The sequence below is a fragment of the Pituophis catenifer genome, unplaced genomic scaffold (genome assembly GCF_029215685.1).
Source record: "Pituophis catenifer annectens isolate HBS135680 unplaced genomic scaffold, rPitCat1.0.hap2 SCAF_2, whole genome shotgun sequence".
Classification (NCBI taxonomy): domain Eukaryota; kingdom Metazoa; phylum Chordata; class Lepidosauria; order Squamata; family Colubridae; genus Pituophis; species Pituophis catenifer.
The window spans coordinates 137,206,427-137,232,870 of record NW_027256882.1 but is presented as its reverse complement, the minus strand read 5'-3'; the positions used below and the strand labels follow the sequence as shown (position 1 = coordinate 137,232,870).

General features: G+C 37.9%; 1 protein-coding gene across 2 annotated transcripts in view; it reads right to left on the bottom strand.

The window, feature by feature from the left end:
• PGS1 (phosphatidylglycerophosphate synthase 1) overlaps window positions 1-26,425 on the bottom strand; it is a 47,217-nt gene extending 20,792 nt beyond the window's left edge. For both annotated transcript variants that reach the window (XM_070937667.1, XM_070937668.1), the window contains exons 1-7: window positions 26,280-26,425; window positions 8,899-9,088; window positions 8,026-8,103; window positions 7,438-7,537; window positions 5,393-5,582; window positions 4,819-4,997; window positions 973-1,503 (exon numbers count right to left, since the gene is read on the bottom strand). In XM_070937667.1, coding sequence (XP_070793768.1) covers window positions 973-1,503; window positions 4,819-4,997; window positions 5,393-5,582; window positions 7,438-7,537; window positions 8,026-8,103; window positions 8,899-9,088; window positions 26,280-26,425 — 1,414 coding nt within the window. The remainder of the gene's footprint in view (window positions 1-972; window positions 1,504-4,818; window positions 4,998-5,392; window positions 5,583-7,437; window positions 7,538-8,025; window positions 8,104-8,898; window positions 9,089-26,279) is intronic.
• Between the last annotated feature and the right edge of the window lie 19 nt (window positions 26,426-26,444).

Sequence of the window (26,444 nt, the reverse complement as noted above, 5' to 3'; positions counted from 1 at the left end):
TTGTCAGATGCCCCAACTGGTTTTTAGATCCCATTCAGCCACTGCTTTCTTAAATGGTAACACAATTTCCTGCTTTCCCAACTGACCACATCACAGTAACGGGAAATGAAGAAATTGTAGCAGATTACAAGGTCAGTAATGTAGTTAACAATTCCCATACACCTTCTTCCCAAATCTAGTACTATATAGTTCCTATTTTCTACTGTCTTTCCTATATGGAGAAATACTTTTGATTTTGATGTGGCCATCTTTTTTTAAAAAAATTCTTCCTCTGTCTTGTATTGCTGGCATGTTTTTATCTTTTCTATTGGATTTATTTTAAGCTATTTTTTTTTTTAATGTACGACACAGAGTTGCAGCAGTATATAAATGCAATAAATAAATAAATAAATATTGCTGCAGTAGTTTCATTCATATTTGGTTCCAATATGTCATATTCCTGACCTAAATATAAAATTATCAAGATAAACTGATTATCAACAATATGCCACAGTGGTTTTGCTGCCACTGATTAGTTCAGGAACAGTAAATTATTTACATCTGTCCCTGTGGCTTAAAGTTCTAACTTGAAATCCTTTGTTAATCTCTACCCTTAGAGAGGCATCTTGGAAATGTATCATATAACCCCACCTCGCAAGGCTGTTGTTGTGGGGAAAACAGAAGGAGAAAGGAATATTATGTACATTGCCTTGAGTTACTTATAAAGTAATAAATACAGGATAAAAAATTAACAATAAATAAATACATTATATGACTGTGGCCTTTTCCTAGCCTTTTTAAACCTACAATTCATAATCATATCATCCAGCTGGGTTTCCAGACAAGGACCTGGCATGAAAATGTATCCAAGGACCATTCTCCAGAGCAGATGCAGATAGATGCTTAAAACGGAATTAAGTCTAACTCATTTTTTGATAAAATGTTCAACCACTTCAATGAATAAGCAAAAGTCCTTTGCCTAGAATGTCTCACCTTTGGCATGGAAAGTCCATCCACTCCTTGTATATTCCTGCAACTGAACTCTCTCTTCCTGACCCAGGCCACACACCTTGCTGAAAAATTGCTGTTCAATGTAAACGTAGGCAGCAGGGATGGCACCTGCCACCCCTTTGGCTCCAAAGAACCCATTCACTTCTGGTGAGGCTAATAGAATCTGGAATTTTGCCCGGGTGCCTAGAATCAGATCGACATATGTTTTTGTGAGGTTGAAATAACCTGTGGTGAGATATATGCTGGCACCCTGCTCTGCTTCCATAAGGAGAGTATTTGTGACAGTCTCATCTATCCGAATCCCAAACGGCTTCATCTGTATTAGTGGATAAATCCATGTGTCTGGTTCTGATTGCCCATCACCAACTGCCTTTGTATCACTGGATGAGATTTCTTCTTCTGTATTGTTGCTATGGAAAGTCCGAGTGTAAAATTGTTCTTGTTTGATCCTGGCAGAATTGATCACTTCCATCACTTTCTTATTTGCCATTTCATAGTAGGCCATCTTGTCTCCTGAGAAGATAAATGTATGGTTTAATGAAATATAACATTACCTGTATGAGTTCTATCAAAGAGATCAGAATAGTAAGTGGTTGCTTCCTGCAGGTCAGGAATTATGGAAGTCAAATTAACCTAAGACAGTGGTGCTTAAACCAGGAATTACTCTTAAGGGGGTTGCCTAGATATACCATGGAGCAATTTGTAACTGTTTGTTTGTGAGCCAAAGGTCCAGCTGGAATTGCGCCTTCCAAGACCTTGGGGTAAAACAACAGAAGGTGGAAGCTTGGGGTATGTGTGTGGTGATAATGACATTATTTGAGACCAGGAAAGGGTAATTGGCATAACAAATAGAACTAGGAAAAGCCCCCTGGATGCAGCTTCTACCTGTTGCTCTTAAGCCTAAAGAAATCCCTAATGCTCTTTTAAAAGCATGATCTTTGGACTCAGAACAGAGCCAGACTCGCCACCAACACACAGTTTCTGTAATATGTTTTGCTTGTTGGTTTGGCTTTCAATTGTATCCACTGAGTTAATAATGGCAATGGGATATAAGAATGATATGGGAACGAAATCTGGTTCTCAAATGAAGAATTGTGGATTTATTCAATTAGCTTTTGTCAGGCGCTAGATTACAAAGGAATTAGATTAGAGATGAAAGCAGAGGCATGAGTAACTGAGGCATATGGGGCATATTGGGAAGAGTGTGTCTTCCTCCTGCCCTGATATGACTCATTTTCCAAGTTTTGACGATCAGGACCAGATGAAACAATTTAGCCTTATCAGATTCTTCTCAGATCTCTTGCGGAGACTCTTGACTTCCTTAGTGACAGTAACAGAATAATCTGAAATGCTGCTTTGTGACTCTTATGGACTCTGGGATTTGTGATTTAGTGTGATTAATTGAATTTACAGGTTCTTTCCGGTGGTGAAAATAAAAGGGGCCCCTATGTGATACCCCTTTCAGTACCTGACTAAAGGTTTTTTTTCCAAAGATTTAACATAGACAATTTGCATTTCTTTCTAATCTATCTATCTATCTATCTATCTATCTATCTATCTATCTATCTATCTATCTCTATCTCTTACCTACCTAAATAATTTGGCATCTCACCAAAGGGAACTCTGGGCAGCGTACAATAGATAAACCACACAACAAATAAAAATGTAAGCTACACAAATTCCCCAAACTGGAAAAACTACTAAAGTAACATTCATGCCACATACCTCTTCCATTTAATGAACATAATTTACTATGTACAAATAATAAAAAATAAGGCTCCTGTGATTTAAAGAAAATATCACAAAATGAAATGGAAATGAGGCAAGAATTTACAACTCTTAAGGAATTGTCAGCTAAAGTGTACGTCAGGTACATTCTTCTGTGCCTATTTGAGCATAATTCAGTTTATGATCATCAACATAACAAACATCGGAGGGCAGTCCAGTCCCCGTTTACCTACTCCCAGAGTATTTGCTTTTGTTACATGATCTAGAAATCACAGCAACTGGCTTGCCGGGAAGGGCTCTCAACAATTGGTATTGCTTGGAAAATACCTCCCAAGGGAAAGCGACACCCAGTGACTTATGCTCTGTATTAAAGATTAGCTTTCCAGGTTGTAACAAAGAAAGACTATTCCCCAGACACACACACACACACAATATTTTAGTGAGTACAAATAGCATCCTCCTTATGAGCATTCATGTACAGATTTTGAAACACACATTATACAACAGTGCTTGGAGCTCTTTGCTTCTTCACATTCAGGAATCACCACAAAGTCACTCAAATTATTTACTAGCATGGGAATCATTAGACTGTTTAGCTTTAGCCTCACAATCTACACAACCAAGTCAGCTTAGCCCAAGCCCCTGGCTACAAAAGACGAATGCAAAATTTTATTGTGGACTCAGCACTGTTTTAAATGGTTTTCTGTTTAAATTATATTGTGGTTTTTATTCTTGTTTGCCATCCAGAGTTCCTCCCATTTAGTCATCGTCATAAAATTTAATGCCACCTGTTGATAAATTCCTTCCATCATTGTTCCTCCTGTCTCAAAGACTGCAGCCCTAAAGTATATCAATTGGCAATTGTATCTGTAATCCCAGTAATCACAGTTAGCAAAGAAATTCCTACTAGCTCAACCAGAATATTTCTCCTGTCACAAAAGAATCTCCCCATCAACCCAATGGAAAAGTGTCTCTTCAGGGATCAAGCTAAAAGCTGATTAGAAAGGAACCATAACTCAATTTTTCAGCCTATACTTTACAGAAAATCACTTTCAGACTCCATCCTTAGGAATATAAAAGAAGATCAACAGGGTTTACTGGGTCTGGCAGTGCTTTCCTAGCTCTGCTTTCAGAGATCCTTATGAACTCCCAGGACACTGGGATCTGGACTGTATAACAGAAGGTAGTATGGATTGGTATTGGTATCAGGCCTTTCTGACATTTATGTTGACTACTGTTTAATTTTATTTGATTTAATAAATTATATATCTTAACTCAATTTTATAGGGTCTAATTTATACATTCTTTTTACTGGAAAGTGGTGATCAGTCGGTATTCTACTACTTCCTTAGAATTAAAAGTGCCTAGGTTTTCATGTGTCTATTTTGTATTTTTGAATTAAAATTAGTTTTAGTTACGGTAATTCAGTTTTTGTACTGCACTTAGTTTTTAAACATATTCTATATTAATTATATAGTTATAGTTAAACATCGTAATGATTATATCAACTACATATTATATCAATATATAACTATAATTAATATAATTTATATTATATTGTCATCACGAAAACTCAAATGAATTCTGGTAAGGTACAAATCTCTCTGTCTCTCTCTCTCTCTCTCTCTCTCTCTCTCTGTGTGTGTGTGTGTGTGTGTGTGTGTGTATTCCTTGACTTACAACAGTTCATTTAGTAACCATTCAAATTTATAACAGTTTTTCAGTTACAACCTTTGCAGCAGGTGAACAAAATTCAGATGCTTGGCAACTAGTTCACATTTATGACCGTTTCTGTGTAACAAGGTTATGTGATCCCCTTTTGCAACCTACTGACAACCAAAGTCAATGGGGGAGCCAGATTCACTTAACAACCAGGTTATTAGCTTAGTAACAACAGTGATTTAATTAACAGTGGTGGTAAGAAAGGTTATAAAATGGGGCAAAACTCATTTAACAAATGTCTCATTAACAACAGAAATTTTGGACTCAATTGTGGTCGTAAGTCAAGGACTACCTGTATACGTAATAAATTCCTTGCTCCCAAAAATCTCAATTTATGGCAATATATAAAATAAAGTGATAAATAAATGGCCATCCTACCTTTGTAAGGATGGACCATCCCATCTATAATTTTGACTGTGTCATCCTGCTGTAACTGTAAAGATACATCCCCAACTGCATTTACTAGCTCAGTGAAGAAATCTGCAATCTCTGGTGAGTTTTGCAGGAACACGTAACGGTCTTGTCGATTGCTGAAGTAAGAATCACTTAAGTTGGCTCTGGAGAGGGGAAATAGGATGGCAGTTAAGAATGCCAAATGATAGTATATAAATCATTATTCAACTCACATACATTTGACAGTTGAGAAAACAATAGGCAGGAAGGTGTGTAAGATGAACACATGAACACTAATAGTGCCTTCCTGATCCATTTCCCCATTTAAACTTTGGTTAAAGGCAAATTAATTGTAGAATGCTTATTCAGAATCACATAAGATTAGAAACAGTTCAAAAATGGCAAAATGCAAAACAGAACTATGACACAGATTCCAGAATTTGCAGAATGATCCCTATTATGATGTGGCTTAACTGATTTCCTTTTTTCTTTCTTCTTCACTGGAAATCGACAGAATTCTTCCTAACCCAATGCTATTTCCTTACAAAGAGGAACTCACCCACTCAAGATCACATTATCATCAAAGAGATAGACTTTGATATGCTGCAACCCGATGGTTTCATTAAAACGCTCAGGAATTAGATGTCTGAGAAGACCACGTAGATTAGGAGTGTGGAAGAGAGAGACACGGACCTTATCTGGAAATCGCCTCAGGAGTGGAAGCAGCATGGTTCGAGAATTCTTCTGGCCTTAGGAGGAAAAAAATAGATGGGATCACAGTAATGCAGAATATCTGCTCCAATCAAACTGTAAGAATTAGAAAACCTTAACAATCAGGAGATGTTGGAAACTTTTATGCATAGTATGTCTAAATAGGTCCAGTTGTTCATCAGCTGCAGAGTGACAAAAAATGACCATTTACTCTCTAGAAGCACATGTTAGAAGACATTTTGTGTCACCTCTAGTTGCTTTGGAATAATAATAATAAAAAGGGAATTTAGTGGACAATTATTGTACCAGGCACACATGCTTTGGCTCATTTCCATCTCTAGTAATCAAGAATAGTAGTTGAGCTTATGATTAAGTAGTTTTTCTGATCTCCCAAAAGATGGACCTAATAGGAAGATCTTACCTTCACCTCCTCCAGAGGCCAGGCCTTAAGGCATTTCTATATTTTACAGAGGGAACTCTCTGCCTTCAGCTGCAAGTTCTGACTCCTCCTTTATTGTATTTTTCACATAACAGCAAAACTTGCATCATGGGAACAGAAAAATGTAAAGAGATAGACTGAGTACAGTAAAAGTACGGAGAGTTTTGTGTACCTCTCATGCAGCATCTTTTGCAAATGAAATTTGTTTTGCTTGGACAGTAGTGCCTGCTCTTTCTTTACTAGGGCAGTTGTGCCTGAGTATCAGACTATGGAGTTCATGCCTTTCACCTAGGAGCAGTTCTTGCATTTTTCCATCAAGGACACTTTCATTACTATCTATAACTAGCCTATCGTTTTGGAAGCAGTCAGCAACACAATGTCATTCACTGAACTGTTCCTTTGACACATCACAGATCTCTGCATGGAAAACCTGAGTCACAAACTTCTTGTCTTCTGGGAACTGCTCAAGGCGCAAACTTAGGAAATATCAGTAGCAAGTCATGCAAGAGAATAGAGATATCTCTTAGAACCAAATCAAAGAATTGGTCATCAGCAAGACCATGGTTGTTTAGCTGCGAGGCCAAGATCTGTAGTCATTCACAATAGCTGATCCACATAAGGGCAAAATCTTTGGAGGGGGAAAATGGGCTCTGACTGGTCTGATGAAGATGCACTGGCAAGGAGGAGTCAGAATTCTATATGAATCTGAATTCGGACCTGAATAGGAAGTATGAGAATTAGATAGTAAATGCTGCAAAAGAGGAGGCACCAAAGTGGCCATGAAAACAGTCAAATATAAAGGAAGGTTTCAAAGGAGCAAATAAAACATCATTAAGAAGAACGAAAGTACATGGGTTTTGATATACTCTGGATTTGTTTTGTTTTGTATTAGAAACAAACAAAAAAAAAGAAACTCAACAACACAGAAAATATTCCTGATTATGACAGGCAGTAAAAGACGAGATGAGGAAAACCAGCAGGCTAATAATACGTAAGTGGGGAGAGATAAGGTTCCTATCAATTCAGCTCAGCTGGGGAATACTTCAAAACACTTAATTTGACAGATACAGACTCCTCAACAAGATCCAGAGATCAAGAAAATTAACATTATTCTTCACAATTCAACAAAACAAGAAGAATTGAATAGGCAAGATTTATATTTTAGTAAGTAAAAAAAGAGTATGAGGAATATCTTGTCTGGGTTTTAAATTAAAAGAATCCTTGCATTTTTTATGGTTGTTTGCAAAATAAAACTAAAGAGATATAAAGAGGATAATATTTTGAAATCTACAGAAAAACTGAAGTTGTTTTTTGAGCATTGATTTCAGACAAAGGCCCAAATTCTTTGATCTGCAGAATTATTTAAACCAAATTCTTATATCAGAGATCCCAAACCATATCAGTCTATTCCAACTAAGTGAAAAGAGTTGGTCAATGAACACATTTATACTTACCTCGAGATCCTCTTGTGAAATCTAATAGGATAGACACTCTAAAATTGGGACTCCCACACCCCTTCAATGAGCCTTCCAAAGCTATTTCAATACAATCCACCTACAAGAAGAAAACATACACAAATGAGGGTGAAGGTTTATTCTCCGAGCTTGTGGGTTGATTTCCAAATGTTTCGATACCAGGCTAGGTAACAACTTCAGCGGGATTTAGGGGATGTCAGTGTCACCCTTCACCCTCATCCTACACCCAAGCTACAGATATTCACCACTATTGCAAACATACACAAATACACAAGGCAGTCATCCTTTCTTTCAAGGATACTAAATATTGGGAAGTGAAGCGTGCATAAAATAAATCAAATGTCAGATTTATAGAGAACTTCAATTTGCCAAGCGGGAAATGTCAATGTTTTCCTAATTCTAACTTTGTTTCTCCTGTCACAGCTATATAACAGAGTGGATCTCTGAATTAGAGTTCTGAAGCAAGAGCTCCTGCCCCCTCCCCAAATAAAACTCAATCTAAGGCATCTCTTATCTAGTTATTTAGTAAAAAGGCTTCAGTCACTCCTTCTCATTTTAGATACTTACTAATTCCTGTTCCAAAGATCCTGTTCCAAGATATAGCGAAGCTAAAACAATTCGTTGCTTAGCCACCTTTGCCTGTCCCTAAAAGGGAAAAACATTTAGATTTGCTAATGAATCTATCAAATGAAGCATCCAAGTACAGATAGTCCTTGACTTATGACAATTGAGTCCCAAATTTCCATTGCTAAGCAAGTCATTTGTTAAGTGAGTTTGCCCCATTTTATGACTTTTCTTACCACAGTTGTTAAGTAAATGACTGCACTTGTTTGGTAACACGATTACTAAATTAATCTGGCTTCCCCAGTGACTTTGTTTGTTAGAAGGTCACAAAAGATGATCGCATGACCTCAAGACACTGCAGCCATCATAAATACATTTTGATCACATGACCATGTGATACGACAATAGTCGTAAGTGTGAAAAAATGTAAGTCACTTTTTTTCAGTGTGTTACAACTTTAAATAGTCACTAAAAGAATGGTTGTAAGTCAAGGACTACCTGCATCTCTTTTGGGACACCTAATACAGAACTTAATTTTATAAGAATCAATAAAGCTCAAATTTACCAGGAAAAATATTAAACATTTTTGCTCACAACTGGACTGAGAATAAGTTTCTTGGTTGCAAGTGAGTATATTTCTCTTGTCAACTAGAAGGTCAAGAAAGACAAGCCTGCTAATACTGGAAAGGATGATTTTCTTCTTTAGTCAAGAGTTGAATATAGTAACCAATTCAACAAGGAATGGTAAGGTAAAATTACTTTAACCTATAAGCCTAAAAAGACTTTTTAGAACCACAACAGAACCACTGAATACTCCTGTCATGTAGTATAACAAAACCAGTGACAAAACATGCAAGAGAAAAATATTGAGATCACCTTCATAAGTTCGTAGAATTCGGCTGGCGATGAAAGTACCTTGATGTGGGAGCCAGCAATGCCAAATTCTGGAACCAAGTTTCTGATCCATTGAAAAATGTGTGTTCCCTCAGGGCTAAGGCAATTAGTAGGAAGAGTCAGTTGTGGAACTGCAGAAGTGAGTAATGGAGCCAACAGCAGCCATGATGACCTAATAAGAAAAAGAGATTATCTTAGCAATATATATGGTTTTCTCTTAAAGCCTGCAGACATTTGATATACTAAATCCATATATAGTATGTCACAGAAGTGAGTACACCCCCTCACATTTTGTAAATATGTAAGTATATCTTTTCATGTGACAACACTGAAGAAATGACACTTGGCTACAAAGTATAGTAGTTAGTATACAGCTTGTATAACAGTGTAAATGTGCTGTCCCCTGAAAATAACACAACTCACAGCCATTAATGTCTAAATTGCTGGCAACAAAAGTGAGTCATTTCTTCAGTGTTATCACATGAAAAGATATACTTCAATATTTGCAAAATGTGAGGGGGTGTACTCACTTTTGTGACATACTGTAGGTCCATATTTCACCTATATTACAAGTAAGTTTATGGTACAAATAGGAACAACATTCTGCAAGCAAAGAAGAGGTACCTACCCTATACTTTGTATGTGGGAACTAAGTAATTACATACTTAGTAATAACCCATCAAAATGGTGTAAACATATATATAATTGGCCGCTTGCAAAAAGAAAAAGCAACACAAACCATATAAATACTACTAAAATAGAGAACCAGTTTAGTTAAGGTGCTAGGCTAGAAACTGAGAGACCATGAATTCTAGTCCCCTCCACAGGCATAGAAGCCAGGTGGGTGACTGTAGTCATTCTCTCTTGCAACCCAGCCATCTCACAGAATTGATGTTGTGGAGAAAATAAGAAGAGATGGGGATAGAGAGATAGATAATTTTATATATATTTATGCATTTTATTTTATTTTATACACACACACACACATATATAAACACTGAGTTAAGTGGCATAAATGGGATAAAATCAAATTAAAAAATCAAATCAATCAAATTAATAACAATTGTTCCATTAGTTCTTAAAATATCATTCCTAAGTGAGTAGACTGCTCTGCTAGCTGATTCCCTTCATTGACTTCAGATGTCTTTCTAGAATAAATGTGATTCTGAGCAAGCGTATGCATCCTTTTCTGATTTGCCACATGTGACAAGGCTATATTGTTTAATTAGAAAAGCACCACGGACCCATGTGTTGGATTCTGTTCCAAACACGTAATTTGGAGTGTACAACCATACAAACACAGTACCTCTCTGCAGGCTTTTAAAGCAGCCACACCTTTTCTCAGGACTATGCAACTGTGCTCTTCAACTATGTTATGGTCCCAAGAGAAGATGCAGCAACTTTACAAAATTATAGACCAGTGCCCCACTCACATTCCTTATTTCACAGCCTACTCTTGTTGGAGGATTGAGTCACTATGTTCCCACATGCTAAGCCATAGTTGGCTAGTTTGATTAAGCCTTTAATAGTTAAGATTCTCAAAACATTTCAAAGCCAAACCAAATTAATCACCCCAATGGCTTGGGATGATGTACAAAACTAATCAAGGACTGCAAATTTGAATGTGTAAATTTGGATTCTTAATATTAAATGCATATAATTTCTAAATTACCAAATTATGTTTTATATTTAGCTATTATTATTATTTAATCCATTATCATGTATTTCAAGTTTTTCTTTATATGAGCATTGTATAAAAATTTAATAAACTACCAGTGAAGCTTGAAGAGGCACATCTAACTGCAGATAGCCAGTTTCTAACCCTTAGCATTTTTACAGGCTCGACTAATATTTTCCTACTATAACGTGATTAAAAAAAAATATCAAATGACTTTAAAGGAAATAAATTTCTTCCTAAGACATTTTTACATTCCTATATATCATCAAAGTATTTCTAACACAGAAACCATTGGTTCACTTGTCATCCTGGTCCCACACCGCTCTGTGGTCATAGTTTGCCCCAAAGTAGTCTCACTACAAAGCCCTCAAATGCTTAAACGGAACAGCATTGTAGGAGGAACTCTTAACTATGAGGAACTCTCAGTCCAAAGCACAAATTGACCACAGGTGCCAGGAAGATGATTTCACTTGTTTCACAGAAAAATGTTAAATCTTTACAAGGTTTGCATGCATCCTTCCCCCTTATTCTCCAGCAAAAAAACAAAACAAAAAATCAAAACCAAAAATGGTTTGCCACTGCATTTCCCAGAAAGCCCACCGCTTTGTCATTGCCTATTCATACAAGGGAGATCTGACTCAGTGTGTACAAGAATTCCTAGCTATTCTGTTTTTCAACAGTTTTGTGGGGACTGGGCATTTCTTTGGCAATACTGAATTACAGTAATCTGGAAGGAAAGTTGCCATTATCCCGAGTTTAAAAAGAGAACTTCACAAATTACTTCCCCAATGAAATCTTTCAACACGCAATCAAAAGGCAGTGAAACAGCAATGTCCTATTGAGGTTTAACCAATATTAGTCTAGAGTCACTATCTATCATAATAAAATTAGGGTATTTTAAAAAGTCATTGTTCACATGTAAAAAGTAATTTTTTAACTACCATATTAAACATGTTAATAAAAAAGTTATTCCAATTTCTAGTTCTACCACAATTAGAATTCATGGAATCATATCTATACTTATCAGTTTACAAGAAACAAAATCACATTATTTGTACACTTCTATTTATATAACATAATCAATATTTTTCTATCAGTAAGTCATACTAGTGCCTTCCTTATTTCCTCTGAAGCCATCAATCCCCTGATTCATATATATTGATAATGAACATGCATTTAGGACAATACACAGTATTATCGTTAATCTACTTTATAACTAGGATTACAAAATAGCTGCTACTTTAAAGTGTATGTCAGGGGTGTATGTGTGTATATAGGGTACAGATCCTATTTATTTTAAGAAATTAGTCTAGTTATATCTGATTCCAAAACATAGTTTCAATGTTTTTTTTCCATAAAACATGAAGATGCTATTGATTTTCTTCCTATAAAGAAACAATTTCGGCCAGATTACACTTAGAGTAACTGAAGTACTTAAAAGAACATACAGTATATCAAATATGCTGGCTCTAAGATACACCTTTGAAATGCCATTTAAAAAATTATAGTCTATTTCAAATCAGTGGTCCAAGTAGAAAACAACGATGCAGTAGCGCATATTAAAATCAACATTATCCAGAAAGGAAAATGAACTGAAAATCACGCCTTTCTTTTCTGGATTTGACTTTCTACTATTAATAAATCTGGGGGTTTTGGAATCTCTATTTTTAGGAAATAGGATTTTGACTAATATTAGGAATGAACTCAAAGCACCATAATACTTGTTAAATTGCAACAATTTTACCAGAGGCAAAGACAGATTAACAGGATATTTCTCATGGTATTTATCACCCACACATAAACCACATTAGAGTGACTTCTGCTAATGACTCTTGTTTCATTGGAATGCTTGAGTGTATATTACAGTATTTCTGCATATGTTATGACTGAATCTGGGAAACCAATTTTATTGTTAACATATTGATGCCAATGAACAATAAAGACTCAAGGGTAACTTCCTTAAACAAGAGAAGAGGCTGAGCATGGACATGTGGCCCCAGATTATCAGTCTGCCCTTGTTTCAACTGAGTCATGCTTACTGGATATTACATATTGCTTAAGTCTACATGTTTCTGGATGCTATCTGACTTGTAAAATTAAAAGCAAAATGAAATCAAAGAAGAAGCTGTTTCTAAAAACAAATTGTCATCTGATAAACACAAAACTATATTAATGAAATATAAACTAACAGAATTTATACATAACAGCTATAGCATCAATTCTCCAAAAGCTCATAATGCATGAGTTCAATTTGCACTACTGAACTCCTAGTTTATAGTTGTCATCTGACTTAAATTTAGAACAAAATTAATATTACTACCCTGTTTCCCCCAAAATAAGACATTCCCTGATAATAAGCCCAATCGGGCTTTTGAGCGCATGGCAATAAGACCAAGTGCTTATTTCAGGGTTCAAAAAAATATAAGACAGGGTCTTATTTTCAAGAAAACACGGTATATACAATGAACATAGACTCTAAAACAGGGGTGTCAAACTCGCGTCGTCACGGCACATCATGTGACATATCGGGACTTTTTCCCCCTTCGCTAAACCGAGCGGGGCCAGCACAAGATGTATCCAGCCCACGGGCCACCAGTTTGACACCCCTGCTCTAAAAGGAATTGGCTTAAGATGTCAAACTCGCCATGTCACATTGCCGTCCCATGACATTTTTCCCCTTCGTGGAGCTCGGGTGGTCGTGGCCTGCACATGATGCATCCGACCCATGGGCCGCCAGTTTGACACCCCTGGTCAGCCTTAAGCAATCTGACTGTATTGCATAATAGAAAAGAACATGCAAATTAAATGTTCTCCATATTCTTTTTTAAATGCTTTTATTTAGCCACTAACTTTACACACAGAGGATAATATAAACATATCTTCTTAATTTCTGTATTATAGTACAAACATCCTTTTAGAGCCAATAATACCAGACTTGCTTAAAATGCACGAACTGAATAATCTATTGAAAAATAAGGCTCACGTGCAACTACCGGTATGTCCATGATAAAGCATGAGCTAGAGGCTTCTAAACTGATGGTTGCATTAAAGGACCTATCTTGAGAATATGTATTTTCCCTCATGCATGTACACATTTACAGCACGAAATCCCATCACTTACACAGCTGTGAAGACAAGAAAAATCATCCACAAGAAAAATCTTATTCTCATGAAATCTATTAAGAGTATGTATTAGAAAATCAGGCTGCTAGATATCTTGGTGCTCCCTACTCCAATTTGTGTGTAATCCATCCAACCACTTTTATATGATTATCTCTTTATGACTTGGGACTCACCCAACAGGGGCCTATTGAGGAAATTTATAAATGCAAAAACATTGTTTATTGTTTCCATAGTATACAACTTTTAGGGGAAAGAATGTTTGTTTTCAAAATACTGAGTTTTACTACACGTAAATAAGCTGACAAGGACCCAGAACATCTGCTGAGAAAATAAAGAACTGATATGAACGCAACACACTTCCTGTAACACCAGCAAGTATTTTTTCCCAGATAATGCAAGACAAAGCATCAAACACTATTCAGAAATCTTTCCTCCTTACATTTTGAGAAAAAAGGAACTAGTTCATTATGTGCGTTTTATGTGGTACAAAACACTTTGCATATAGTGTATTTATAAGCCAATTAACCCAGCAAGTCAAACTGCTTCTCAGGTGCTGGTGATAAAACAGAAGTTAAGGGAGTCAAAATTTTCTAAATGTCACTTTCTAGACCAGAATGCTGATTATGAAATTTAAGTAAATTAAACACTTTCACTCATTTAAAAGTTTTGCATTATTACAAATGCATGTGATGAAAAACTTGTATATCTTACACTTATGTGTTTTTATTGCTTTAGGATCTAATGACATACTGATAAACTCAGTTTCTTTAGTGTTTCACATTTTTATTAGTAAACTCAGTTAGTAGTACTCAGCTTCTTAAGAAAAGAATGAGGAAGATGACCCTGGTATTTGAAGGACAATTTCCACAGCAGAAGGAGTTGTAAAGAATTAATAGGAACTTGCAAATAAATTAAAAAGAACTTCCTATGAAGTTATAAAAGGTTCAAAAAAGCAATTTACAAAGAATTAAAAAGCAAGTTGTGGGTTTAGCATTAGCAGCTGTCTACCAAATCAAGATATCTACTCTTCTCTGTCTGCTGAAATACATAAATGATTTCCAACATAGAATATAAACTCACAGGCCAAAATTCTACATACTTCAGTTGTAGTAAGGTTGATAAAAATAATGTTCCATTGTCACCCTCACAAACTAATTCTTAAAATTAAAGGCAAAGGAGAGCATAAAATTAATATTTTTTCTCACTGAACTATGATAACCAAGTGAATAAATCCAACTATACGCTTTCAATTACCTAAAATTTTAATTTAACTTCTGTAGTTTTAATGTTTGTTAGGCAACTTAAATAACAGAATAACAGAGTTGGAAGGGACCTTGGAGGTCTTCCAGTCCAACCCCTGCTCAAGCAGGAAACCCTAAACCATTTCAGACAAATGGTTGTGCAATCTCTTCTTAAAAACATTATATTGGAGCACCTACAACTTCTAGAGGCAAGTCATTCCATTGATTAATTCTTCTGTCAGGAAATTTCTCCTTAGTTCTAGGTTGCTTCTTTCCTTGATTAATTTCCATCCATTGTTTCTTGTCCTGCCTTCAAGTGTTTTGGATAATAGGTTGAGCCCCTCTTCTTTGTGACAACCCCCGAGATATTGGAACACTGCTAACACAAATAAGAGCATCTTGCCAAACAATTAGAAAAACAACAGCAGCCCACCAAAAGAATTCCAATACCTGGTAAACCTACAATTGTGAAACGCCAAAATAAATGCAGAATTCTGCTCTGCAATATAAACAATTCAAAAATAGCTATTATTACAAGTACCGTGTTTCCCCAAAAATAAGACATGTCCCAAAAATAAGCCCTAGCTTGATTTTTACATGTGTGCCCAATATAACCCCTACCCCTAAAATAAGCCCTAGTTAAGACCCTGCCCACTCTGTTGCGCCCAGTTGCACAAGGTGGGGCGAGACGTATGGGTAAATATCAAGCATGGGTAAATATCAAGGCGCATGGGATGGGGGGTGGAACTGCCCCACATGCCCTGCACTCGCTTACCTTACAACAGTTGTAGCCAGGCCTCTCATTCCCCAACACCTGCCTCTCCTTGCCAGCCCACTTCTTCTGCAGCCGCTTGCCACTGCTCGCACATGTCGCCCCCAGCCTCCGTGTCACCATCAGAGGTCTTCCGGAAAGCAGCCTCTGCAGCCGAGAAACTTCAGGAAAGGCCGCTGATGGTGAGGGGTGGGGGGTGCCACATGCATCAATTTGGAGCTCGTTTCTTGGCTGCAGAGGCCTTTCTTGACAGAGAAACTGAGACTAGGGGATGCCATGCGCAAGCGGCAGCAAGCGGCCGCAGAAGAAGTGGGCCAGCAGCAGCCACACGGGCTTTTGCCAGGCGGGGCTGTCGGTGCCGCCACCGCCGCAGCGAGCTGAGACAGTGGAAAAGACATTCCCTGAAAATAAGACCTCATGCCAGGGTGGATAAAAATCAATGATTTTTTTAAAAAAATCAAAATCAGATTTTTTTGATTTAAATCGGATTTTTTGATTTAAATCGGATTTTTTTAAATAAAATGCTTTTTGAGGAAAATATATTACCATCCAAAGGTTATTCCATCATGAAATAAAGATTAGTTTTTTTAATTATGTAGAATAAGGCTGTATATGTTTAATTTTTTTGGTAAATAAATTCCATTAATCCATTCACAATGTCATGCTCTTCCAGAGGTTTTTGTAAGATTATTGGGCAGTTTCTCTGCCTACAAGATATTATCACAGATGCTTGGTTTACTTTTGCAGTTCTCAAAACTGAATTTGACTCAGCAGAGATCACATGCCTCTTCTTCACAGCAAAAATGTTATAACATGAACAGAGTTGAGACAAAGACCTTAATCCTATTGTTCTACAAACCTATGAATACAGAATCAAGCCCTTCAGTGCTAAGTTTCAAGAAGTTCAGTGAATAGAATAGAAACAATATTTTTCTGATTGTTTGGAGTGGAATAGATCTGCACAAGAAGAAAGTGAAACTAAGTGTGAGGAGGAAGGGGCAAGCAGACAAGCAGTACAAAATGAAAGTGAAACTTTCTGAGCACAATACTGCACAGCCACAGACAGACAAGTCTTTGGATCTTTTTGTGTGTATGACCTGAGGTTTATCACATTCTTTCCTTGGAGGAAAAAACCTATGATGGCAGCAGGCCGTAAAAGAGACCCAGTTTGGCAATATTTTAATGAAGTTCCTTTACCTATCGGTAAGGCAGGCATGCGTGCAAACTGCAAATACTGCAACAAAGAAATGCAAGGCCTGGTGGCCCGAATGAGGCAACATCATGAGAAGTGCTGTGATGATGATGACCAAAGAAACACATTTGAACAGGCAGGATCTTCAGGTTGGTAAACATTTTTATTGAATCATATTTCTCAAGACTGCCTTGAACTGTCATGTTTGAACAAAATTATATTTCTTATTATTACTGCATGTTACTGTCATTTAGTACAGTTATGAAGAAAAGCAAATATTCCTTTTGGGGCAGTGCTGTGTACAATAAGCAGAAATTGTATAAACAATAAAATAACAGCATTGATTTTTTTGTTTAGGGGAATTCATGGATTCTGGAAACTATCCACCTTCAAGATCACCATCCTCCTGTTCTACAGTTTCAGAGTTATCCATCCAGGATAGTGCTTCATTAGCATCATCATCATCAGACACCCACAGCCACATATCACTATCACCTAAAAGAAAGAAAAAACCCTTCCCTCCTAGAACCACCATAGATAAATTTGTGATAAAAACTAGCAGATTAGAAAAACAGTTAATTGCTGAAAAAATTGCCCATTTGTTTATGCAACGAACTCTTCTTTCCGTCTGACTGAGAACCCACATTTCATTAATATGGTTCAGTCACTGAGACCAGGATACAGTCCACCCAGCAGAGCAGATGTTGCAGGGAAACTGCTGGATAAAGTGTATGACAGAGAAATGGAGCAATGTGCAACAGCACTGGAGGGTAGAATTGTTAACCTACATATTGATAGGTGGAGTAATGTCCACAATGATCCTATTGTATGTGCTTGTATAACAACAGAAGAAGGGAAAGTCTTCCTTGCACAAACAATTGATATGTCAGGAAATGCACACACAGCAGAATACTTACAAGAAGTGGCAGTAAAAGCTATAATAACATGTGAACAAAAATTCAAATGTCTAGTACGCAGTTTGGTCACAGACAATGCTGCAAATGTATCCAAGATGAGAAGAAATTTAGAAGAGCAGGAAGGGAATACAAAGCTAATAACATATGGTTGCAGTGCTCATTTGCTGCACCTCTTAGCCAAAGACTTAAGTGTTCCAGAAATAAAGACTAATGTTGTTGAAATTGCTAAATACTTCCGTTAACAATCATTTTGCTGCAGCAGCTCTGAAAAGGATGGGTGGAACCAAGCTAATGCTCCCACAAGATGTTAGATGGAACTCTGTGGTGGACTGTTTTGAGCAGTATATCAAAAACTGGCCTATTCTGATGACAGTTTCTGAAGAAAATCAAGATAAAATAGATGGCACTGTCACGGCCAAAATCCTCAACATTGGGCTTAAGAAAAATGTTGAACATATGCTCAGCATCCTGAAACCCATCTCTGAAGCTTGAAACAAAATACAGAAAAATAGCTGTTTTATTGCTGATGCTGTTGAAATTTGGAAGGAACTGAGTGAACACTTAAAAACAGAACTACACATGGACAGAATTAAATTACAAGCATTAAAAAAACGAATGGGACAAGTACTGTCTCCAGCTCATTTTTTGGCAAATATTGTCAATATCCAGTATCAGGGTCAAAACTTAAGTGCTGAGGAAGAGGAGTTAGCTATGACATGGGTATCCAGCAATCATCCATCTGTAATGCCAACTATAATAAACTTCAAAGCTAAGGGGGAACCATTCAAGAAATATATGTTTGCTAAAGATATTTTAAAGAAAGTCACACCAGTGAACTGGTGGAAGTCACTTAAGCACTTGGATTTAGAGACTGTTCAAGTAATGATTTCACTTTTAACAGCAGTAACTTCTTCTGCAGGTGTTGAAAGAATATCCTCTTCCTTTGGACTCATTCATTCTAAATTGAGAAATCGTTTGGGACCCGATAAAGCAGGAAAGCTTGTTTTTCTTTTCCAGATTATGAACAAAGAAGAAGATGAAGATGACGAGTGAGCTACAGAGGACAGTATTTAAGTTTTTCATGTGTAGGCTGGGCTGACAGTCTAAGTTTCTTAAAATATATATATATTGTTTAGCCAAATTAGTTAACAAACATCGATGTTTGTTTAAGCAAATAACATGTGCTGTAATGTTATTGTTTCAGTTGAATAAATCTATTTAAATTGTTATTATTAAGGTAATGATTATTTTTCTCCTTCCTAAGTACAACAGAAAAGTTGTCCAAATATGAATGATTAACCTATTAAACTGGGGATAAAAAAACTAATATGAAAAGTTGTTATTCTAAAAATCTTCATCTACTTGCATATTAAAGTTATATCAGCAAGAATTAATCTTTATGTAGAAAACTATGATTTAAATCAAGCCTTACTGACTAGGGATTTAAATCGTGATTTAAATCGTGATTTAAATCAGTTTGATTTAAATCAAATCCACCCTGCCTAATGCCTCTTTTGGAGGCAAAAAAATAAATAAATAAAAGACCGGGTCTTATTTTCGGGAAAACAGGGTAGTATGTAAATGATATAAATTATATGGGTTGGCTCTAGTATGTCAAAAATAAGCAACACAAATGCTAAATTTAGAGATCAAGAAAATCATAGCAAGCAAAACTATGTGTAAAAGCAAAATCCATTCTGACTCAGTTCTAAAATAAAGGCCAAGCAGTTTCAGAAATATTTCATCAATGAACTGATCTATGGAGGTCATGCTGTGTTCTAGTGTTCATCTCCTCACACTCCAGTGATTGTTTCAATAAACCAAAATGAAAGGCCTCTGCAGCAATAAGAGGTGAAACCTCTTAATATTATGAAGCATCTCTGCTCTACATCAGAGCAGGTCTTCAAACCTGTTCTATTTGAAGTGTCTGTCTCGATTAGGCATGTTTCTAACTTGCATACTGTTGGACTTAGAAATACAAGTCTGAGGGGGTTACTCTGTTTGCCTCCAAAGTAAAGCAAATATCGTGACTCTTCATATCAGCCTCCAATTCTGATAATAATCTAAACTGGGAAAGAACGTCCTACATCTTTCTCATGCAATCTACCCTACACCACGGACTTTCAAACTTACTTCTCTCTGTGCAGATACTTCTCAACCTGGTCGCAAGTGCCGTCAAACAGAAGAAAAGGTTTCTCCCCCTCCACTGAGCCAGACCCCATTCTGCTTTAAGGGTTACTATTTCAATAGTTTTAGAAAAACTATACTTTGGGGCCCTAGAAGGAAAAGGGAAGAAAACCGACTTCCCAGCTTCTTACTAACATCAGAATATTTTCATTCACTAAGAGAATTGACAGATCAGAGGACTGACAGCACAGGAACTCTCAGGGATTGGACAGGAGGCTTGGAACTTTAGGGAAACAAAGATGGGTGCAGTTCAAATTCAAAAATACATGTAAACAATGGAAGAGACCTTTCAGCTAAGACAGACAGATGCCTAAACTAACCCATTGTATAGTTTCCACAGTGCCCCAGATTTTACCACTGAAATATGATAGAAAATCTTATTTGGGTTAGGTGATAGTGGCAGGAGAAAAAGTGAGATGACAATTTTCCCCACGTATGACCATTTAAGCATCCCCATGGTCACGTGATCAAAATTCAGCTGCTTGGCAACTGGTTCATATTTATGATGGCTACAGTGTCCTGGGGTCATGTGATCACCTTTTGCGACCTTTGTTTTGCAAACAAAGTCAATGAGGAGGTCAGATTCATTTAACAGCTGGGTTAACTAACGTAATTGCAGTGATTCACTTAACTGTGGCAAGAAAGGTCATAACATGGGGCAAAACTCACTCAACAACTGTCTCTCTTATCAACAAAATTTTTTAGTTCAACTGTGGTCGTAAATCGAGAATTACCTGTATTACCACCTGAATGGGTACTATGTGATCACCTTTTGTGACCTTCCGGCAAGCAAAGTCAATGGGGAAGCCAGATTCATTTAACAACTGTGTTATTAACTTAACAACTGCAGTGAGTTACTTAACAACTGTGGCAAAAAAGGCTATAATCTGGGGCAAAATTCACTTAATAGCTGTCTCGCTTAGCAACAGAAATGTTGAGCTCAACTGTGCTTGTAAGTTGAGGACTATCTGTATTACATATTTGGTACTATCAAGCCAAACTGTGTGAAAACAACCAAGCTCAGAGAGCACTAAGGACCCCCATTTCAATCCTGACCTACAAATATTCTCCTCTACTGAAACTATGATATGTAGATTGGCACAGAGCCAATCTTGTCTGATTTTAAAAAGCTTAGCAGACTTTAATTCATAATAGACAGGACCACCAGGAAATTAGATTGGACTGAAGTACTGAAAAAACATCCTGGAAAAGCCAGTGGAAACTACTTTTCTATTGCTGCCAAGAAAACCCCTGGACATATCCAAGAAGTTATGAAAGAGGTCCACACTTAAGCACTGTTAACATCACACATTTGAATAATCCAAAACAAGAAAATTTTATTGGGTGATCCTGGGTGCAAAAGTCTTTACTGTCATAGAAGCTACAATAAAATGTACAAGAAATAAATTTGCTCTCACTAGCATCACATAGACGCACTACTAAATGGGAATGTTAAAAACCAGCTTTCAAAAATCATGGAAATATAGTTAAAATATATCTTCTAGGTCATTTAGCATAACCCATTGGGCTTATTCAGCGCAGAATCCACTAGTATTGAGAGGTGATGTAGTTCTCTGAAGATCTTCAGTAAAGGAGAATTCACTACTTCACATGGCAGCCTGTCTCACTGACCAACAAGGACAGACAGATCCTTTGCGTGTGTATTACTGCCAAGCCAGGTTTCCCACATCCAATACTTCAGCTTTACATATCTCCTCCCCACCCCTCCCCAAATTCCAAGCTATTCATCTCAATTTATTGTTCTTCTCTCAGTGTTTTGGAACTTTCTCTCTTATCTAAAGTACTGGCCACCACTTCTAATTTTGCATCATATGCAAACTTTACAAGTGGCGCTTCAACCGTTTCATCCAATCACTGACAAAAATGCTGAACAGCACAGGGCCCAGGATACCACATTATAGCACTCCACACTTCTGCCCAAACTGAAGTGGAGCCATTCATGATGTGAACCCATCTACCAGGAGTATCATCCAGCCCAATTGTACCATTTTATTAAGCAAAAATATGAAGCAGTCTGTCAAAGACCTTGCTGAGGTCCAACTACACTTTGCTAATACCTGGCTCAATAGTATTAATTGTGAGAGGGATTTTAGTATTTTAGTGGGCAATCACTTATATATGAGCCAATGGTGTGCTGCAACTGCCAAAAAAGTCAATGCAACCCTAGGCTGCATTAATGGAGGGACAGAATCAAGATCACGTGAAGTGTTAATACCACTTTATAATGCTTTGGTGAGACCATATTTGGAATAGTGCATCCAGTTTTGGTCACCACAATATTAAAAAAATGTTGAGACTCTAGAAAGAGTAGAGAGAAGAGTAAAAAGGATGATTAGGGACTGGAGGCTAAAACATATAAAGAACGGTTGCTGGAATAGAGTATGTGTAGTTTAATGAAAAGAAGGACTAGAGGTGACATGATAGTAGTGTTCCAGTATCTCAGGGGTTGCCACAAAAAAGAGGGGATCAAACTGTTCTCCAAAGCACCTGAAGGCAGGACAAAAAGCAATGGATGGGAACTAATAAAGGAGAGAAGCAACCTAGAACTAAGGAGAAATTTCCTGACAGTTAGAACAATTAATCGGTGGACAACTTGCCTCCAGAAGTTGTAAATGCTCCAACATTGGAAGTTTTTAAGAAGAGATTGGAGAACCATTTGTCCGAAATGGTATAAGGCTTCCTACCTGAGCAATGGGTTGGACTAAAAGGCTTCCAAGGTCTTTTCCAACTCTGTCATTCTGTTATTATTCTGTTGTTATTATTATTATTATTATTAATAACTCTGTAAAAGAAAGATACGGTTAGATTAGCACAAACGGTTTGTGACACACCCACGCTGGGACCTGTTATTAATACAGCTTGTAAAGCACACACAAACATGATGCTTGATAATTACCTGTTTTTGCCTAGTTAGTATAAATGTCAAACGGACAAGTCTGTAGTTCTCTACACCCTCCTTCTCCCTCTTGATAAGGACTAAGTATTATCTTGGGGGCGCAATGGCTCAGTGGTTAAAGATGCTGAGCCTGTAAGCTGGAAATAGCAATAGCAATAGTATTTACATTTATATACCACTTCACAGTGCTTTACAGCCCTCTCTAAGTGGTTTACAGAGTCAGCATATTGCCCCCAACAAACTGGGCCCTCATTTTACCAACCTCGGAAGGATGGAAGGCTGAGTCAACCTTGAACCTGGTGAGATTCGAACTGCCAAACTACAGGCAGCTGGCAGGCAGCAAAAGTAGCCTGCAGTACTGCATTCTAACCACAGTGCCACCACAGAAAGCTGACAGCCTAGGTTCGACACCCAAGTGCCATGCAACAGGGTGAACTCCCATTACTTGCCCTAGCTCCTGCCCACCTACCAGTTCAAAAGCATGCAAATGAGAGTAGATAAATTGGTACCAATTCGGTGGGAAGGTAACAGCATTCCGTGAGCCTTTTGCATATAGCCATGCTGGCCAACAACCACACAAATTGTCTTCGGAAAACACTGATTCCCTCAGCTAAAATATGGAGATGAGGATGTTCCCTAGAGTCAGATACCACTGGAAAGGGAAAACCTTTACCTTTAAGTATTATCTTAACTTCAATTTGTCTATCTTCATCTCAGTTCCCTCATTCCCCCAGGGCTCCCAACAAGGGCTCCAGCTCCCTTATGGGAGAAGATAAACACAAAATAGGAGTGAAGAACTCTTGCCTTCACAATCACCAATTAACAGTTCATCACTTTCAACTTGCAATGGATTGTAGTGGATAAAGAGGATGGCCTTGAAGGACAGAGGAAAGATTCACTATCAGGGTAACAATCAGATAAAGAAAAGCTGAGCCCAGGCCAAAGAAGAAATTATGAAAATGCCTTGGACAAGCCTAATATGACAGCACCCCCACGCCCACCCCCATTTTCATGAAAACCAAAGCGAGAAGACTACACATTCAGATTTGTAAGATTCTGTTCCTACAGTGGTTCCAATAAAAATAGCTTAGATCTGCATGATCCTGAGTCTATTCTACCTGATACGGCTGATGTGGACCTCCAGTACACCATCCTTGCCTTTCCTTTTATTTTCAACAAAAGCTTAAAAAAATATTTTTTGTTGTTTTTGATACCTCATTCTGAGTTTTAGCCTGAAAGAACTTCTACAGCAGCAGTCACCAAACTTTTTGGCTCCACAGACTGGCGGCGGCAGCAAGGGAAAGGGGATGGTTTTATGCACACAACCTAACCCTGTGCATGTGCAAATAAAGCTTTGCACGCTCATCCCCCTCTTGTAATGTCCAATTCCCAATGGGCCACAGACCAGCACCAGAGCAGGGATTGGGCATCTCAATTCTACAGCTTCAGAAAGACTATCTTCATTTGCTGTCCGGAGATTCAACAATACTTTTGGGTGTATCATTTGAAGATGGCAAGGAAGTAACAGGCAACAGAAAGAAAGCAGAGCTGCTTAACTCATTCTTTGCATTGATTGATTGTTTGCATTGAACCAAAAAGAAACAATATGGTAGTTTTTAGTGGATTTGAGTAATCTTGGTAACTTCTTCATCGTGTTCTGTATATAGATACCTGGAACCTCACACAACATTACAGCAAGTCTGCGTACAGCTTCCCCATATTCTGGCTATAAGCTTCCAGGAGTTGTTTCTTTAATGCAAAATAGCATGGACTTGATTTCCTTTTAATTTTCCTGGAATGTCCAAGTTTACTTTTTGAGACTTAGAGGAAGTAGCAAAGCCCCATATCTTTCAGTCATATCTTCAGCATCTTCTTGTTATACTTTTCCCCAAGTTCATACAAAGAAAGAAATTTAATATTTTCAAAAAAATGTTTCGACATAACAGAAGTCCTGGAAACATTTAAGGGTGGAACTGTAGCAAATTGATATAGCAAGCATTATTTATCAAAATGTGGCTATATACTGAACCCAAATTACTAATAAGTAATTTGACCAATTTACCTCAATTAGTAATAGAGTTAAAAGAAAAATCAAAATATTCCTGAGAAAAAAACTACTTTCAAAATATCTAAAGTTGTACAAGTCATTTAGGAAAACCTGAAACAAATTTAAAAAATGTAAATGTTTTTGAAGAAGTTTGGACAGTTGTCTTTTTACCTATGCTATTCTAATGGTAGGCTTTACACTACATCTGTGCTTCCCCTCCTCATTATAAAGGGAATGAGCTCATCAGTTTTCAAAAGTCCTATTGGAGAGGGTTCCAGGACCACAGAAAGGTCAGCCAAGAACTGCACAAACTGGGCAACCACATTTTAGCACAGCACATTAAGCAAACCAGTCTTGGTAATGAGTTAATGGTTCAGTGTATTGTAAGACCTCCCCCCTCTCCCCAATGTAGGCTTTTGTATGTCAGAATAACAGAGTTGGAAGGGACCTTGGTGGTCTTCTAGTCCAATCCCCTGCTCACGCAGGAGACCTATACTAGGGATTCGAACCGCCGAACTGCCGACCTTTCTGATCGACCTTTCTGTCTTAGCCACTGAGACACTCAAGTAGGAGACCCTATACCATTTTGGACCAATGGCTGTCCAATCTCTTGTTAAAAACATCCAGTGATGGAGCAACCTGTAACTTCTGAAGGCAAACAGCTCCACCAGATTAATTGTTCTAACTGTCAGGAGATCCCTCCTTATTTCTAGGTTGGATCAATGAAATACAGGCAAGCACTTGAACAAATCACTTTGGAAATCAGGTAACAGAGTTGGAAAGGACCTTGGAGGTCATCTAGTCCAACCCCCTGCTAACGCAGGAGATCAATACTAGGGATTCGAACCGCCGACCTTTCTGATCGACCTTTCTGTCTTAGCCACTGAGACACTTAGATCAAGTCCTTATTCTCCTCTGACACAAAACAATCGTTCCTCAGGCCGGTCAAATTGTACGGTTGCTTCAGATCAACTTCACCCAGGATGCTCCACCCAGGGACAGAATTGCAGCTTCTACCACAAGAGCTGCAGCTGCACAACCCACATTAAGAGATCAGAGAAGCTGCCATCCCTGCACACACTTCGAGGACGCGACGCCAATTGTAGACTTTCCAACTCGTATCGGTTCCCACGTGCGTTTCTCCCGGGCTCAGCTCAAGCCAGGAACATCCCATGGATAACTGCACCCGACTGGGTGAATTACGAGCGGGCGAAAAGGAGACTTCTCGAGAGAGGACCGCCCGCGCAGCCTTTTTTTTTTTTTTTTTTTTTTAAGCCGCTCCTCCTCACCTGCGAGCGCTGCTTTCGCGGCCTCGGCTCAGGCGATCCGAGAGCCTGCCGAAAAAGGCCGCCAGAGACGGCCTCCCGCGGGGTAAACAATCCAGCAACCGCCGCCAGAGCGCGGGGGCCGCGGCAACTACCGCCGCCGCCGCCATGGAAACCCGGCTAGTTCTG